The sequence below is a fragment of the Vanessa tameamea genome, chromosome 2 (genome assembly GCF_037043105.1).
Source record: "Vanessa tameamea isolate UH-Manoa-2023 chromosome 2, ilVanTame1 primary haplotype, whole genome shotgun sequence".
In the NCBI taxonomy this organism is placed as follows: Eukaryota; Metazoa; Arthropoda; class Insecta; order Lepidoptera; family Nymphalidae; genus Vanessa; species Vanessa tameamea.
The window spans coordinates 3,999,001-4,017,367 of NC_087310.1; the positions used below are offsets into that span (position 1 = coordinate 3,999,001).

General features: G+C 32.6%; 2 protein-coding genes across 2 annotated transcripts; both read left to right on the forward strand.

Annotated features, from left to right (window-relative positions):
• The first annotated feature begins 494 nt into the window (after positions 1-494).
• LOC113399775 (odorant receptor 2a-like) lies at positions 495-5,390 on the forward strand. The gene is made up of 5 exons (XM_026639012.2): positions 495-1,252; positions 1,336-1,435; positions 1,785-1,886; positions 3,481-3,636; positions 5,317-5,390. Exons 1-5 carry the CDS (start codon positions 495-497, stop codon positions 5,377-5,379), a joined length of 1,179 nt encoding a protein of 392 aa, XP_026494797.1. The 3' UTR covers positions 5,380-5,390.
• Positions 5,391-9,442: 4,052 nt separating this feature from the next.
• Positions 9,443-13,401, forward strand: LOC113399730 (odorant receptor 49b-like). The gene is made up of 5 exons (XM_026638942.2): positions 9,443-9,982; positions 10,401-10,500; positions 11,175-11,276; positions 12,962-13,117; positions 13,336-13,401. The coding sequence occupies exons 1-5, from the start codon at positions 9,471-9,473 to the stop codon at positions 13,399-13,401; spliced, it is 936 nt and encodes a 311-aa protein (XP_026494727.2). The 5' UTR covers positions 9,443-9,470.
• The last annotated feature ends 4,966 nt before the right edge of the window (positions 13,402-18,367 follow it).

Consider the following 18,367-nt stretch of genomic DNA (forward strand, 5'->3'; position numbering starts at 1 on the left):
CGAAGATGTCTTTTCTGTTTTGATCTTGGAGCATATTCCATTACGATTCAACTTGTGTCAAGATGTAAATTATAAATACATAAAAATTCAGTGCTTTAGTGCTTCGTGTGTATTTCTGGTTAAGCAGCTCCAGCTTAGTATAGCTTTTGGTACCCACTTGGTAAATATTATGATCATGAAAAAATGTATGAAAAATATTTAACGTTTGTAACGTATTTAATAGTGGTTGTATAGAAAACAATTAAAAAATAATGTAATAAGAAGATAACTGTTAAGTAGACATTACTTAAGCGGTATACCAATTTGTGGAATGACATAATTGGTTTGAAGAAGTGTGTAATTTTTTAATCACATTCCACACACATGTACAGTAATTAACTAATTACACACCAAGGTAAGAAATAAATATTTTTTAATTTAAAATGCTTTAATAACTTCGTCGCAATTAGAAATGTAAAAAGTCGAGTGTCCATTTCGCCGTCTCCTCATAAAGGATGGCTACGTCTAAACTATCCGATTGCTTTAAAATAAATTTTATTCATCTCAAATTTTTTGGAATATGGCGGGGTTACAATTCGTCCAAGTATTACAAATATTATTCGATATTATTTCTTTTTATAAATTCATTCACCTACAATTCTTTGCTTATCTTAAATTTACTATTTACACCACGGAAAATAGATCTTATAATTCGCGAAGTAATATTTTTATTTACCGAAGTGGCGGTAGCTGGTAAAGTTTTCATGATACTACTTATGCGAAAGGAAATCTTTGATGCCTTCAATATATTAGATTGTGAAGCTTTTAAAGGTGAAGACGAAGCTAGTAGGCAAATTGTGGAAAGTCATGTCTCTAAGTACAAAACTTACTGGAAAATATACGCCATTATATCAAACTTTGCTTATTCTTCGCAAGTATTTCTACCGATATTCGTATATTTGATATTCAACACAAAAATGGAATTGCCGATATGCAAATACTATTTCTTAGACGATCATGTTATACGAAACTATTTTGTATTTTGGTTCATATACCAATCAGTTGGAATGTACGGTCATATGCAATATAATGTCAATATTGACACATTAATCGCTGGATTTTTGATGATGGCAATAGCACAGTTCGAAGCGCTAAATAATGGATTAAAAAATTTAAAAGTCGTTAAAAATAATACAAAAAATTATCAATTTAGGGATGCTGCCGAAATTGTTAAACTGAATCAACATTTAGAACATTATCAGCAGATCCTTGAGTGAGTTAATTTAAAATATAGAATATTATTTTTTTGTTATTAAGTATCTATTATAAATATTTTAATACCTTATTTTATTCTAGCTATTGTTCTGCAATACAGAATATTATAGGAATAACAATGTTCGTTCAATTTGGGATTGCTTCTGTAATAATTTGTGTCATTTTATGTGGATTGCTTTTGGTAAGAATTTCATCATATTCAATTGTTTCTTTTTGACATTTTTATTTCCTAAAAAGTACCTTTTGATCTGGGATACAATATTCATGTGAAGCTTTTTTATTAATTACGTACAATATTTTTTACGGCCTATATTTTTCGAATAAAAAATAAAAAAATACCTTACAACAATTTATGTAAGAATTTGCGATGTGGAAATCCTAGTTTCCTCGTTAGACTTTTCTAGTCATTTTCTTTTTCCTGTATTTTTATACTCTTGAAATTCAGGGATTACTATTTATAGTTATTTTTTAAAAAATATGATTACAATAATTCTGTTTTATGTAAAAAAATTTTTTTGTTAATTATATAGCCATCGTCTATAGAAGCTATGATATTTATGGTGAGCTATTTATTCGCCATGCTTTTACAAATATTCGTGCCAGCATGGTTGGGGACACAGCTTAGTCATGAAGTGAGTTTGTTTAAATTATTAGTTATTTATAAGTAAATAAAAATAAAGGCTTCATGAAATAATCATTCTCAATGTTTCCGAACGCTGAAATTACGAAAAATGCTAGTCAGAAAATATGTATATGAAATCGACGCATGAGTGTCAAAAGCTACTTCACCTTGAATTTTATTCTGATATTATAATAATAATAAAGCACTAATTTCCTTCGACTTAGAAAAAGCAAGTGCTTCGATATTCAAAACTGTTTTTTTTTTTTTATGATATAAGTAGGACCCGGCAAATGGGCCACCTGATGGTAAGTCACCACCGCCAATAGTCATTAGTGCTGTAAGAAATATTAACCATTTCTTACATTGCCAATGTGTCACAAACCTTGAGGTCCTTTGTGCCTTTAGTTACACTGGCTCATTCACCCTTCAAACCGGAACACAACAATACTATTGCTGCTTAGCGGTAGAATCTATGATGAGTGGACGAACCTACCCCGATAGACTTCCACAAAATCCTACCACCAAGTAAACTTAAAAAAAAATTTATGAATTGTTATTTATAAAATATGTATTATTTCATCTTAGAACTGGATAATGTTTTAAAAGTTTGCAAAAGCACAAAGCCGGTTACTTTTGTTAACTTTTAATTACTTTTTTATAAGTATATAATTTTATATCTTTCATTTTTATTTGTACAATGAACCGTGCGGCTATAATATCCCTTTTATTCATTTTTGTAGTTGTGACCCTTACAAAAGATTAATCATATAAATTTAAGTTTTTTAATATGGGGCATATGGGGCACGTGATAGTTTTTTTTTTTTTTTATGGCATTGGTTGGCGGACTAGCATATGGGCCACCTGATGGTAAGTGGTCACCACCGCCCATAGACAAAGGCGCTGTAAGAAATATTAACCATTCCTAACATCACCTATGCGCCACCAACCTTGGGAACTAAGATGTTATGTCTCTTGTGCCTGTGATTACACTGGCTCACTCACCCTTCTAACCGGAACACAACAATACAGTGTACTGTTATTTATTTACTAAGTAATCGTCACCGCCCGTAGACGTACATAACTTTTATTACATCATCAAAGAGTCACCAACTACTTACTTGGGAACTAAGATGTTATGTCCTTTGTACTAACAGTGTAACCAACACTGGCTAGCACTGGCATAACAATACTTCATATTGCTGCTTTGCGGTAGAATATATGATGTGTAGATGGTACCTACATAGACGAGCTTGAATAAAAACCTTTGTAACCAGTTAACAAATTACTAGAGAATATTAATAATATCAAACCTTCGTTAAATATATGTATAAGTATGACCATATTCCTGTAAGTGTTTGTAAACAGCATGACGCTGAAGATTTCCCTGGGATATATATTTCAGACGACCGCGTTGATTGTCAATTTGATAATGATTAATTTCTACATTGGAGAATGAAGGGGACTTAATTGTGAATTTGGAGGAGTATTTTTATTAAAAGAACAATATTGGCGTCTGATCCTAACAAAAATAAATATTGTTTATTCATCTATTAGTTATACGCTTTAAAAATTTGGACGACTGAAATTATACTCAACTATTTCAGAGCCAGGAACTGGTATTTGCAGCGTATTGTAGCGAATGGATACCGAGATCTGAGAGATTCAAACGAAGTCTTAATGTTTTAATGGAACGAGCGAAACGAAACATAATATTAACCGGCTGGAGGCTGTTTCCGCTTTCTCTTGATACATTCACATCGGTAAGAACAATCATTTTTTCCATTAATAAAATCGTTGTTTTTTTTATGAATTTCGTCGGTGGATGGGCAAATAAGCCTAGTGACGGTAAGTGGTCACCACTACCCATAGACATTTTGCGCCATGAGAAATTTTAATCATTCCTTACATCTCCATGTGCCAGTTGCCACCAACCTTGGGAAATAAGTAATTATGTCCATTGTGCCTGTAGTTACATTAGCTCACTCGCCCTCCAAATCGGTACACAACACTGTAGGCTGTAGGATATATGATGAGTGGTTGGTACCTACCCAGACGGGCTTACACAAACCCCTAGAACCAAGTAACTACCTATAAGTTACGTCATGTCCTTTGTCTTATTACTAATATTATAAATGGGAAAGTTTAGATGGATAAATATCCAATAGTACACACCTAACAGTAACGTGTATAATAAATAGTAACAAATGTTACTCGATCGCGCCAGAACAGCTGATTGGATCTGAATGATGAGGATAAATTAATCGGTTATAGCACATGAGTAACTTTTTATCCCACAAAAATGTACTGAACTTGCACAACTCAAGTAGGCCGAAATATATGAAGTTCAAATAGGAATTTAACTGTAATATTTAGGTAATTGGAAAGAGGCATTAGGTGTATCTTACTTTTGGTTTTGTATCCGATCGAATTCTAAAATTTTTCCTTTAAAAATACAGTATTATATTATTTTGATTGATTATATATTTATTATATATTTTGATATGTATTGAGCGTGAACCAATCACAGGATAACTCGGTTAGAACACCACTAATCAAGGGGTACGTGTCGAATAAGTACGGATGTATTTGCGCCAGCTGCGAAAATGTAGTGAAGGCTAAATATTTGCCTATTTTGTCAGAGATTCCACGGAATGTTTGGATTCCAACTGAATAATAACTATTATATTATATATAATATCAGAACTCTACTTACTAAGCGAAAATTCATAATGTAATATTTGATGTTGTAAAAATGATTTCTAATTTATTTTAAAGTAATATCACTCTCATGTATAAATGAAAATAAATTATGCACGTGCGTATTAGTGGATTTTTTTTAGATTTATTTATACACATAATAAAATACCAGTCTTTTGTAAAGGTAAAGAGTAACACCCTAAATGTCCCACTAAGGAGCAAGTCTATTTTGCATTTGCAGCTCCAGTGTGAGTTCATTGATACAAATATGTGGAATATCATTCCACGCATGCCTTACGACGTTATTCCTCACAGCTGACAGTTATTCCTCACAGCTGATTATAAACACAAATACACGCAAACACTTAAGCTATCTGACTAAATATTATCATTTTGTCTGGATTGATGGAGTTCCCACAGGATGACCAATTACATTTTCACGAACATCGTCACGATGTGGTCACAGCTCTAGATTGTAAAGTGAATTTTATTAAGCCCTTATTTACATAGATATCTGACTTAAATCAAACTAAAATGTACTTTGTTGAAGTTTTGTCGTTTTTCAAGATTAATTTTAATTCAAAGGTCCCACTGGCTCGGAATGTAATAAATGAATAATCGGATTCTAACCAGAAGTATCGGCAAGAAAGTATTCAACATATATTTTTTTCTTATATTTATATCAAATTTTGTGACAAAAAAAAACATCTTATTCTATTATACTAATAAATAATTTGTTTCAGATTTTAAAAAACGCATACTCGTTTTTCACTCTCATCAGAAACGTGCAAGCTCGAGAAATATAGTTAATAGGTCAGCTAATTTGGAATCACACAGCTTATTCTGTAACATCAGCTTTGTAGGTCTAATCATAACTTTGAACTCCTTAAACATACAGTAAATTTTTTTTGTCTTTTATGCTAATAAAATTCTTAAATTAATAAACTTAAATTGTGTATGAAATGGATTTATATAGAAGCGTTAAATTATATAAAGGTTATAAATAGTTTATTATAAAAATTGATAACATTAAGTGCTTAAAAATATATACAAATATGAATTAAAAATAGTTACTGTATAAATCTTGACCGCGTGGAATGGTGGCAAGAATGCTAGTAGCATTTCCCCGTTGAATCGCAATTCCGATCCTATGGGCTAAAATCGAAGCAGCCCTCCTCTCACCAGTGGAGGCAATAAGGCGAGGTGTTATACTTTTGATGAAGCTTTTTGCACCATTACTCCAAGGGCCAAGTGTTTCGACAGTAAATGGGACAAAAAAGTAATTCGACATAAGACAAGAATATTTAGATCTTTTTTTTGCTTCAGCTTTTTCCGCAGCGGCACCGGCTCTTAACATTGTTTCTCTTATATGAGACGGGGCCAACGTGTCAACGCATGTAGCGTCCCACACAAGGGCCCGTCCTCGTTCCCAGGGAACCAATGTTAATCCATCAGGTCTCTTACCATCATCACGACTAATTCCACGAGACTCTGTAAGAGCAGGAACGTCGATGGTGGCAAGAGCCCTTTTTATTGTATCATTAAGAGAGCCATGGCGGAAAAGCCTGCCTGAACTCTTTGGGCAAGAGAGACCATGTAAACCGAAAGAGTTCAACTCCTTTCCACAGGGGCATCTGTGCTCAGAGCACAGCGGTGTTCCCAGTCGGAGACCAATTGATATGCGGAAACATTCATTATCTAAAAGTGTCCCAAGATTTTTAGAGGGTAATGAATTCAACCAGTGACTTGACTCTTTAGTTGATAACGCTAGAAGAATGGCACGGTTTTGGGCACTTGTTAAATTTTATGTCAAACTGTGTAGTGTAACGTGGACCAATGGCGAATCCCAAAGTTTTTGTTTTGTAACTTCCTTAGGGATATCATCATTAGGGCACTTTACCTTTCAGGTCTCTATCGCCTCAGTAACATTTGTGATTTTGTCTGATTTTGATTTTAAAATTTGTGAACAAAGGCCTTAATGCTATGTACAGAAGAAAGAAAGGCCGCAAGAAAAATAAAAAAAAGTTATGGAAGCGTATACGAACACATATATATATAAATATATATGCTTTGGCAAACTTTGGGAGAGGTTTGGAGAACGTCCAGAAATAAATTACGATTGGCTGAACCGTAATGATGATACGTTAAAAATGTTCTAGTGGAAATATTGCTTTTTTTCGATACCATTTAGTTTATAACAAAAATGTTCTGGCTTATAAACAAACCTCGATGTTATATACATATTATAATATACAAACAAGTACTCAGTAGGTAATATATTATTTATAAAAAAATAAGTAGGTACTCAAGTCAATAGAAAATTCTAGACGTTAGAATAATATCGTAGTCCGTAATAGGCACTTAGCGAGTATTACGAAAATAAAAAACGACGATGATTAAATATTTATAAATTCTATTACCGTTAAGTGGTGTACAGAAAGAACTGTAGACTATTAAATAACTTTTATTTATATATTTAAAGTAGGTAGCCGACTACCTACTGGTCCAAGTCCGAGAATTGCCACGGATTTGGAATGTACTGATGATAAGTGGTCTTCACTGCCCCTACATATTGAAGCTGTCAGAAATATTAACAATTGCTTACTTAAATGTGTTTGTGTGTGTTATACCGGTTCACTTACCTTTTAAAACTAATGCCGAGCGGATGGTGATCGCCCAGGGTTTGCATAAAGCGCCACATCAAGTAAACCTATTTAAGAGAAAAAAAATTAAGATATTTTTATTGAATAAATGAAAAAAATAATTGAAGCTCATTTTGAAGTATGTATACAACTTTCTTATTGGCTTATTGATAAGATGATGTAGCTATTGGTGCTGGGTTCATATTTTAGGTAGAAAAAAATGGACAAATTCATTCATTCATTCATTTCGAAGCTATCAAGGTGACAACGCTACACATTCCTTAGAAAACACGATGAGCTGTTGGTTCTACACCTTTTTTTTGTTTTTTGTTTTACGAGGAGGAAATGCAAAATGAAAATTTACCGATGCCGCTCGGTCGGGGGACCGGGACGGGTATGTGGGACTCAACCGGGGTCTAATGCCCCGTGCCAGGGCACGCTAATGCTAATGCCCTGTCCTACCCACTAAAACCATCCTCGGGTTTCCACCATGCCGCCGAGTGGTGAGGCCACGGGATCGCCAAGGGCATGCAACCGCGTGGTCGACGAGCAAACTCAAGCCGGCCCCGTTGCCTAGGGTACACCACGAGGAGGTGACTGACCTGTACCCCTGTTGGTTCTGCACCTGGTTGAACTGGTGACTAAGGATAAAGAGAGTACTCCAGGCTCTTTGCTAGTTATAATATAATCTCATGCATGTATTGAAACTGACCGTCTGTTGAATTTGTCCAGGAGGTCATAATTATTATTATTAATTATATAACAAATAGAAAAACGCTGAGCAGTTCAGTACCTCTATCACCTTTGTTTGTCAAAAATAAAGATAAAAATAGAAAAAATGTACAAAATATTTTTTATAATTTCTGTTTCTCAGTTTTTATATAAAAGTGTTAAAATTTTGTATTATACATATATTCCGAAATTTATGCAAAATATAAACACACACTAAGCATACAATGTAAGACATCATGAATATATTTAATGCCACATCCACATATTTTCAAATGAGAGTGATTATAAATAAATAAATATTGGACAACATCACATACATTACTCTGATCCCAATGTAAGTAGCTAAAGCACTCGTGTTATGGAAATCAGAAGTAACGACGGCACCACAAACACCCGACCCAAGGCAATATAGAAAACTAATGAACTTTTTCTACATCGACCCGGTTGGGAATCGAATCCGGGACCTCGGAGTGGCGTACCCATGAAAACCAGTGTACACACTACTCGACCACGAAGGTCGTCAAATTATGTCCTAGACTTATGTCTAGTGATCAAAATATACAAATTTTATCCGGTCATTGTGGGTTTAAGCTGTATTGTCATGGGCATGTGTTTGCAGATTTATCCCGAGCTCTGTGGTGAAGAAAATATTGTCAGGAAACTGTATCCGTTTTGTCTATATCTGCCATATGGCCATAAAAGGAGCGCAGTGGAATAAAACTCAAACGTTAACTTTTTTAGTGTAGAAGGAATTTTTGGGGTTAAGAAAGTGGTTTTATCCGTATAATACTGGTTATTGCTGTTTGGCGGTAGAGTATCTGATGAGTGATAAGAGTACCACCAAATAAATAACCGTACGTGTTTTTAAACATTTAAATACTAGTCAAAATTGTAAACGGTAGAATCGGTACTGAGAAAAAAAAAGCCAATAGAAGCATTGATTACAGTCAGACGTGATTGTTTCAATTTTCCGAGCACATGAGAACTAAACTGAATCGAAAAACTTACAAAAATAAACTGATAGAACACCTAGCTTTATTCCTTCTCTGAAGTCGATCAATGGTAACTTTGTTGCTTTATAAAATAATGATTATCATCTAAATAATGAAATATTTTAAAAATATCAAATTGCTAAAACAAATAAAAATATCGTAAACTTATGTAAAAGTTTCTTATAAATTAATTAATAAAACGAGAAACAAATGTGGAATATTAAACGCGAATATATTGCTATAAATTACAATGTATTATTATATTAAATACATTCTGTAACGATGGCGGTACCGAGCGCAACTGCAAGTTTAAATAACTCGTTAAAGTGTTGGAAATATTTAGGCATTTGGCCTGACGGGAAACATAAAACTATGTACCGATGCTATTCATCCGTTTATATTTTCGTCGTTTTAATATTATATAACTTACAACAAACAATGAGTCTATATTACGCTCCGAGAAAAATTGAACTAATGATTAAAGAAATAACATTCTTCTTTAACGTTCTCGCTATAACAAATTGCGTATTCATGATATTGTATAGAAAGAAAACGATTATCAAAATTTTTAAAGCATTAGATAGTGAAGAGTTCCAAGGTACAGATAGCGTTACGAACGCTATATTGACAAAGGATGTAGCTCACTATAAAATGTATTGGAAAGGCCTCTTGGGGCTGGGAAACTTCGCTTACACATTGAACTCTGTCGTTCCAATAATTGTAAATTTGGTAATAAGTTCTTACCAACTTCAACTTCCTACGTTTAACTACTATTTTCTAAGCGAAAGTATTAAGAACGAATACTTCGGCTTGCTGTACGCTTACGAATTTTTTTCCATCTACGGAATCATGATGTACGACGTAACAACTGACTCATTTATAAATGGCATATTATTTTTTTCAATAACACAAATGAAAATACTGAACAACAAATTCAGAAATCTGAAGACGGAAATAAATTCAAAACTGTCGAGAGACGCTCAAGAAAGAATACACGTTACGAAACTAAAAGAATGCTTGAGACATTACGACAGCATTTTGACGTAAGATTTATTTTCGTTTTTCAAATTTTGTATTGAAACTTTATTTTTCATTACATATATTGTATTAAAAAATTTTGAATAACTTTGATTTATTTTGAAAAGAAAGGCAAGCTGATCGACGGATTACCGAATGGTAAGTGGTCGAGGTACGTACGCGGTACGAGGACTGCCTGTATCACAAACAAGTTTCAAAATAATATCTGTAGGTAACAATAACGGGGGAGATGATTTCGAATTGAGCAATTGAAATAACTAAATTAAACCTTTATCAGAACATATAGCTTGTTTCGGAGAAGATCTTTAATATATAATATTATTATATGATTAAATTACCCGATTTAATTTAAGACTTGAAATTCTTGTAACACTATAAATGTTCAGTTTAATGTTACATTTGTATTTAATATTTTATCAACAGATACTGTAGCGATGTCCAAAGTATAATCAACTTTATTATGTTCGTGAAATTCGGACTAGGATCCTTGCTTATTTGTGTTCTGTTGTGTGGATTACTTCTGGTAAGAATATTTATATTCAAATTCATTTAGATATATCTGTAGATTTGTATTACTGTTATTATACTTCATAGTAGTTAAGTCAGTCTATGTGTATTTAGATATACTCCATTTAATGTTAGGTAGTGTTTGTCTTGCATCAGCATATATATTTAACTTGTTAAATTGAGATCGATTCAATTCAAAGAACTCTCGACGCTTATATTCCATGAAAACCGTCTGTTTGATTTAAATTCATAACAGTATATATAAATTTGACCTTTTAACGATAATTATTTATCTGCATGATGGTTTTTATATATTTAAAGTAAAAACCAAGGAGTAAATCCAAGTGATAGTTAATGGTTATTTCATCCTATACACATTGGAACCTTAAAAACTATTGAGGTCTCGTGATGCAAAAACTCAAGGCATCACTCGGATAAAATTACACAAATACCAGTAAAATAAATGTATTATAAAACGTAATGTTTATGGGATAAATTTGATTTTATTTCAAAATTGTTACGAAAAAGAAATAATTATTTAATTTAAGATTGTTTTCAGTTTTTTTTTTTTTATATTGTAAAAACTAAACGTGTTGTGTAAAATATTATTATTGTTCTGGAACTTTCTATAGTGTTCAAATAAAATGTAACATGTGGGTTCCGCCTAAAATGCTGTTAATTTTTTTTTAGCCTCAAACAATGGAATCTATTATGTTTATGCTTTTCTATTCAATGGCAATGGTATTACAAATATTTGTTCCATGTTGGCTTGGGACGCAACTCATTTATCAGGTAAAATACATTACAATTTTATATAAAACTAGCAACCGTATCTTTGCATAGTTACATTAAGTTTTTTGCTCAATGATTAATAAGTAATTAGTATACTTAAGTTTAATACAGTAAAATGTCGATTCAAAAGTGCTCGTAAAAGCCAACTACAGTAGTATATTTTGATTTTGATTTTGGTCGAGCTAAATGATCGCTGTTATGGTGGTATACTGTCCCAATTATTTTCAGTTGCCTATGATAGGCAACTCGGAAAATGTTATCTTGTACAAGTATAATACATAAATACATACATATTTACATTTACCCCGGCAATTTTTAGGCAAAATTATACACAATTTTATAAAAAATTAAGAATGTGTTATTAATGAATTAAAACGAATCTTTGAAGACAATCTTTGCGATCAATTGGTGCGCATGACAACACAGACGTTAATATTTAATAATTGCCTTCTTTAATAGACAACCATACTTTAAAAGATATGCAAGTATAATTATTATCGGTTCAACAAAAGTAGCTAAAAATGTTGTAGTTTCTATTTTATGATTGTAAAGCGCAGCTACTCCTAGTCTGGAACCATTGTGTAACTTCTAACTTTTGTTTGTGAAAAGGGACGTAAAGTTTATCCACATGCCGAATTTTAAATTCCTAAGCCAATCGGTTGTGTACCTATATTCCCTTACGTTTTAACAATTTATATATTTTTTAAATATATTGATATTTATTAAATCCGTGTTTGTCATAATCGTTGAATATTAATAAATTTAATCTTGATATTTTTTTTATATAAATAAAATCTCAATTTTATATCATTCATTTTGAAAACAATTCTATCCTATACTTTTATTATTTCTTAAAAGATAGATAATCGTTATCTTGTCTATATACGTAATTATGATATTGTAGGTAGAAGCAGTTACTTGAATCGTGAACTGCTTTTTTTATAGTTTAATTTTTTTTGGGTGCTAGATGTGTTGACAGTTTTTTTTTTTAAAATTATCATTCAGAATCTTAGTGAGACGACAACAAAGCACCAGGGGAATAAGACAAACTTGGAGGATAAGTGATAGCCAATCTTAAACTCCATTCGAATGAAGATTTAAAGATTTTCTCAATGTTCGCGTCGGTCACATGTCGAGCTCTATAAATGTTATTTTAAATTTAAAGCTAGCCCAGAAGTGCAGGCTGGTACAAGCTCCCGCAGCTGACGCTCTGTCGTTGGCGATTGCATACAGCTCATCTATGGTTGAAAAAAAAGTATAACGCATAACGCTTTTAACGTCCAGAAACGCATAATCTGACTATATAAATGTAATAGGAGAAATGACATTTCTTAGAGAACAATTAAAGATTGTTGATTATTTAATTATTCGTGTTTATAAATATAATGCTACTGAATGCTGATTACTTTATACCGATCTCTATGACAATCAGGCACGACATACCCATTATATGTTATGTATGATATATATATATATATGTGATAAAAACCACACGATAGTGTAAATGTCATCACTTTACAAAGAAAACATCTCTGTCTCAAATATAAACTGAATGTGCAAAGTCAAAGTCATTAAATCGAGAACCGTTAGTGCCTTTTGTGCTTACCTAAAGTCTAGCTCAACGTTGACATATTTCCTTTGGTCTAATATTGCTTTTCGAGCAAGATCGACGCATTTTCTTTCAGAGTCAAGAGTTAGTGTTTGCGGCATACAATAGCAATTGGATCCCTAGGAATGAACCGTTTAAAAGGAATGTCAAGGTTTTTATGGAGCGCGCTAAAACTCCTATTGTAATAATCGGCTTCAAGTTGTTTCCACTGTCTCTTGAGACTTTCACGTCTGTGAGTATATTTCTGTTAGAAAACTTTTAGATGACAATATTAACAACCACATAAACTAGTATACCACTTCAAACCGGTAAATATACACGGAATAACGAATGGGTTTGCTATAGTATTATAATATTTGCTAATAATTAAATTCGACGTCTTTTTGCAGCTGACGTTGTTACATACGTCCTTATTCTGTGATTATTAAATTAAAGTTTATTCATTCGCAGATAATGAAGACAGCTTATTCATTCGTGACACTAGTGAGAAACTTTCAAGAAGAAGCTGAAACATAAAACGATATCGATAAAAAAATCTATTGAAATCAAGCTTGAAATTGAACGTCACTTGATATGTCACTTTGATTTGTCATAAGTTATCTTAGCGTTTTATTTAAGCACATGCACATATGAATTCATTGAAATAAAATATAATTAAAACAAAATGCATCACGCATATATATTATTTAATGAATTTAAACGTACGTTCCTATACGTTACTGGGTCTTTTTGAAAAATATTTGGATCTGGCCGCTATTGGTGAAGAGTTTGATGAAATGAGTTGTTAGAGCGTGTATATCTTAATCGACGATACGGTTCCAACTCAGTTGTGAAGGAAATCATCGTGAAGAAAAGCAGCATGTGTCTAATTTTAATTAAATTCTATCACATGTCTATCTGCCGCTCGCAATGGAGCAGTGTGATGGAATTAGCTAAAAGACTTCTTCTCAGAGGAAGAAGAGGCCTTAGCCCAGCAGTGGTACATTTATTGGCAGTACTTTCTTTCTTAAGAATGAAGGGTTAGATATAATAAGCTCGCTGTTCACATCATCTAAAAGTAGATGGGTCTTTATCGTCGCTGGTTGTGTTGTGACTGCAAGCACAAGTCATAATACCTTAGTTTCACAAATTGGTGGTGCATTGGCGATGTAAGGAATGGTTAATATTTTAGCGCCAATGTCTTTGTGCGGTGCTGACCATTTACAATCAGGTGGCCCACTTGCCTGTCGCCTACCTATATCTTGAAAATATATATCAGTACAGTATAAATCACTCTATGAAATATTGTTTAAATCCAGACAAGGATTTGTGTCGAAAGTGTGCAAATAATGCACTAAACAAAACTTAGTATTGCTATATAAAATAATATGTCAACGTAAGTAAAATAAATGTTAGTTAATATTAATCTTGACAGTGCGAATAGTCGTGGCATAATTTAAATACAATATATTATGGTATGGGAATCAAAGTACATTAAGTATTTAAGATTTCGTTCCGATTTCGAAATACTTTCGAATTAAAATGTAAAAAAAACTAACTAGAACTAGAATTTGAAGCGTCCTTGGTCTTTCTACGATTTCCTAAGAGACTTCCCTTCAGTTGTTCTCAAGACGGGGCCAGGACGCTTTTTAACCTAAATGGACAGATTTTTTCAAACTACATTCTTTTAAAAATTTACTTCCTTTTTAAAGATGTATTTTTGAATAAATTTGAAATAAATATAAACATTTTAACTCGTTAAGAATGAGGTTATAAATCGTTTTCATATTTGTGTTTCTTTTTAATATGTATTTTTATATACAGTTCCTAATTCAATATTATTTACTTATTTCGGAATCGAATAATTATCTGTTGTATTAAATATCATACGATGTACATATTATTATATTTAAAATACATAAATAAGTCATAATGTATATATATATTTAATTTTAATTTAAACCAAAAAGTAATAACTAATTAATATAAAATAATTATTAATACATTCACCTGAAATTGTCATGATTACTTGAGCCTGGCGCGGATAACAACTAAGTAGGTAAGTTTTTTTTTTTTTAAAACACAGATTTGGTAATGCTTATATTTATCTCATCGTGCTTCAACAAATAGAAAATAAATTCGCAAATTGAAATTGGTATTTAAGTATTATTTTATGTTCACCTATGCTGGAAAAAGGAACTAAGGAGCGGGAATGGAGACAGCGTACACCTGCAACAGACTACACGGGTAGAGTTATAAGTCTCGTAAGGTTAAGCGAAAAGTTATTGTTAATTTATAGCCATCGTCTCAATCTACACTCCTTTCCATGTTTCTCTAACATTTCAATCCTTTCAGAATCATTGGTAACAGAATAATTAGCTTAGGTCTTGATTTTTATACAGCTATAGCTATCACAGCGAGTTAATTCTGGCAAATGTTATGACGCATATAATAAAAATAAATTCAATTATAAAAAAATTACCACGATAATCGTGCAAGTTTAAAATGTACTATTAACAACAATTCGCAACGACTCATACAACCGCGAAGCTAAGGATTCCGCAAAATCATCAGGAGTCCTCATAATATTTAACCATTGTTAAAAAATAAATAATGTTTTATCAATAGACGAAGTTCACATTTTTCTTTGTTTTCGAAAGTCCAACCCACTGTACCGTACCTAATTGTTTCTCCTTACTAGTTATATATGCCATTTACGCCATATGCTGTTTTATTCCTGACGTTAGAGACAATCAATTTTACGAGCACTTTGAATAAATTGCTCGAAGACATTACGCGATTTATTCGCTAAAAGATATTAAATTGTTTTCCACTATTTATTAATCCAACGGCCGATGGGGCCGACGAGTTCTCGAGTGGCGACCACGGACCGGAAGACGCAGCGTGAGTAGGCTTCCACAAGGTGGTCGGACGACCTGGTGAAGGTCGCGGGAAGCCGCTGGTTGCTGGCTACACAAGACCGGTCGTTGTGGCGATCTTTGGGGGAGGCTTATGTCCAGCAGTGGATGTCCTACGGCTGAGATGATGATGATGATTTAGTAATCATGTTGAAATTAGATGTAAGAAAAACGAACATAGTTCATTATGTAATAGAAAAGCAGGCTGGTTATGTTTAATAACATAGATGTGAATAAAACCTTAATACTTAAATTTTATAGTCATTTTGAGTACAAAATGACTATAAAATTTTAGTATAAAAGATAACTAAGAAATAATAGCACAAGAAAACTATAATAATTTAGAAGGAACATAATTTGCAAAAGTGTAATTTACTGACAGTGAAGTAAATATATCAGAATTGTGAGCACACACTTATGAGCAAGAGAGAGTGTGCAAGGGCCATAAAAAAAAATTAAATGTTTTCTGATTCTTTGTACGCCTGCTTAGAATGGATTCAAAGCTCTCATAATGACAATGTGTGCAAATATACAACAGTTGAGAGCCCACACATAAGAGCAATTTAGAGTACAACTGACAGAAAGAAAAATCAAATGATGATTCATACAAAGTTTAAACCCTCAAGTAAACGTTGTATCAGAATTGGATGATAATTTTCTAACAGAAAACTATGTATGTCCATTATTTTTATTCTTTAGTGACATAACACTTTAGTATCATGTGCGTGCCTCATATGATTACAGCTCTCGACATTTGTTACCGTTGTGTGCCAAGTTGTGAACGTTTTTGGATACGGTGCAATTTGTCTGAGTGAACGTTGGAGGTAGCTCACCAGAATGAGCAGCACAAATCATGTACAAATATTACATCGGTACGGAAACCCGTTTAATTAATCATAAGATAATATGGTATAACTTTGAAGTTTTCATAATCGCATCAAAATCGCGGTGAAAAGGAAGCATGCTATCTAAAATTACACCAAAATCTTGAACATTCACTTCCCTCAGTGGAATATCATATGCATAATATACCTGATTAATTGTTGATTTCGTCTTAATCAGATGCTTTGTTGAAATCATGCAGTTGCATGAACGTCAATGCTATTATCCATTGCTTCAGGAATATCGTTGGCATAACCAATTATGCTAATAGTATGCATGGCGGGAAACTGTGTGAATGAGGATTCATATATTTTCTTAAAAGAAAAACTCGTTTCTTATTTCGAAATACACCATATCTTAATAATAAGTTTTTTCTCTTTGACTTAGCGTTTTAGTACATTTTATGAGGAAATTGGAAGTTTTAGGTCAAGATGAATATCCCGATTGACGTCAAAGTAAATAGGTATTAGTATACTTGTTTTTATATTTCCTCACTGATACTGATTTTGTGCTCAGTGAACTAAAACTACATACGATTAGTATAGAGATATGAGAACCACTAAATGTACTGAATTATAATATGAAAAATGAAAACAGAACTCTTGATCACCTGGTTAATTTTAGAAATACATATAATTAAGAATTACAGTACTTTACTTTTTATGATAAAATCGGTCAAAATATTAGGATCTACTTAACGTTCGACGAATGATAATTGATTAATATTTTGCTTAGAAGTAACAAACAGCCTGTAAATGTGGAATATTTGCTGTACCGCGCTCAATCCTCCTCTCCCTTTAGAGAGAAGGTTTGCAGCTCATTCTACCACGCTGCTCCAATGCGGGTCGGTGGATACAGAGGTAACTAAATTTCATTGAAATAAAATATATGCAGGTTTCCTCACGTTTTACTTCAACGCCGAGCACGAGATGAATTATAAACTCAAATTAAATTTTGAACTTCCAATCAATGGTTTAGATGCACGCGTTCAAACCAGTGGGTTTTTTATTTTAGCGAATAAATTCCATATCTTATTTTATATGAAAAATATATTTTAAATCTTACACTGTGACTTAACTAGAATACTCTTATTATTTTCTTTTTTACATTGTCTTTAAACGAAGAACATTATTAGTATTCATTGAATCGACTATCCGGTCTAAGAATTAAGCCAAAAGATTTCAGCGGTACATTTCCCAACTCAACCCCTGCAATTAAAACGCAACCGAAGGGTTGCACCGCTTTCTAAATTGCAAACACGTTCATTGTTTTAATCTACTCTGCAATCCAGAAGGATATTATACAGAATAATAATACTTTCTAGTATATCTTGACCCTTGTCAAATAATAATTTCAAAGAGCTAGTTTGACTATAAAGGATCAAAGCGAGTTGGTCGTTTTAAGTCTCGCAGAAAACGGTAACGTTATACTTGATTGAAATATTAATTTCTTGCCTTCGTGATAACTGTGGAAATAATTTCCTTGCTTAAGTTCCTCCGGGGTAAAGAAGCTTACCGCCTTGTTCATCTTAGAATTTTTCATTAGTTCCAAGACAAATATCTTCAAGAATAAACAGGCGGTTAGTTAAAATTAATAAAGCTATGTAAGTTAAGATACATTATAATCTAGCTGAAGTATAGAATCAAACGATTTTAAAAGAAAAACCTGGTAGGGTCTTGCGTAATTTTGTTTTTATTACGCAG

Excerpts from the sequence above, each read along its gene's own strand:
- LOC113399775 (XM_026639012.2), top strand. The coding sequence starts at position 495 with ATGGCTACGTCTAAACTATCCGATTGCTTTAAAATAAATTTTATTCAT. Across the intron at positions 1,253-1,335 it reads CATTATCAGCAGATCCTTGA|CTATTGTTCTGCAATACAGA; the intron begins GTGAGTTAATTT and ends ATTTTATTCTAG. Across the intron at positions 1,436-1,784 it reads TTTTATGTGGATTGCTTTTG|CCATCGTCTATAGAAGCTAT; the intron begins GTAAGAATTTCA and ends TTAATTATATAG.
- LOC113399730 (XM_026638942.2), top strand. The coding sequence starts at position 9,471 with ATGATATTGTATAGAAAGAAAACGATTATCAAAATTTTTAAAGCATTA. Across the intron at positions 10,501-11,174 it reads TGTTGTGTGGATTACTTCTG|CCTCAAACAATGGAATCTAT; the intron begins GTAAGAATATTT and ends ATTTTTTTTTAG. Across the intron at positions 11,277-12,961 it reads GGACGCAACTCATTTATCAG|AGTCAAGAGTTAGTGTTTGC; the intron begins GTAAAATACATT and ends ATTTTCTTTCAG.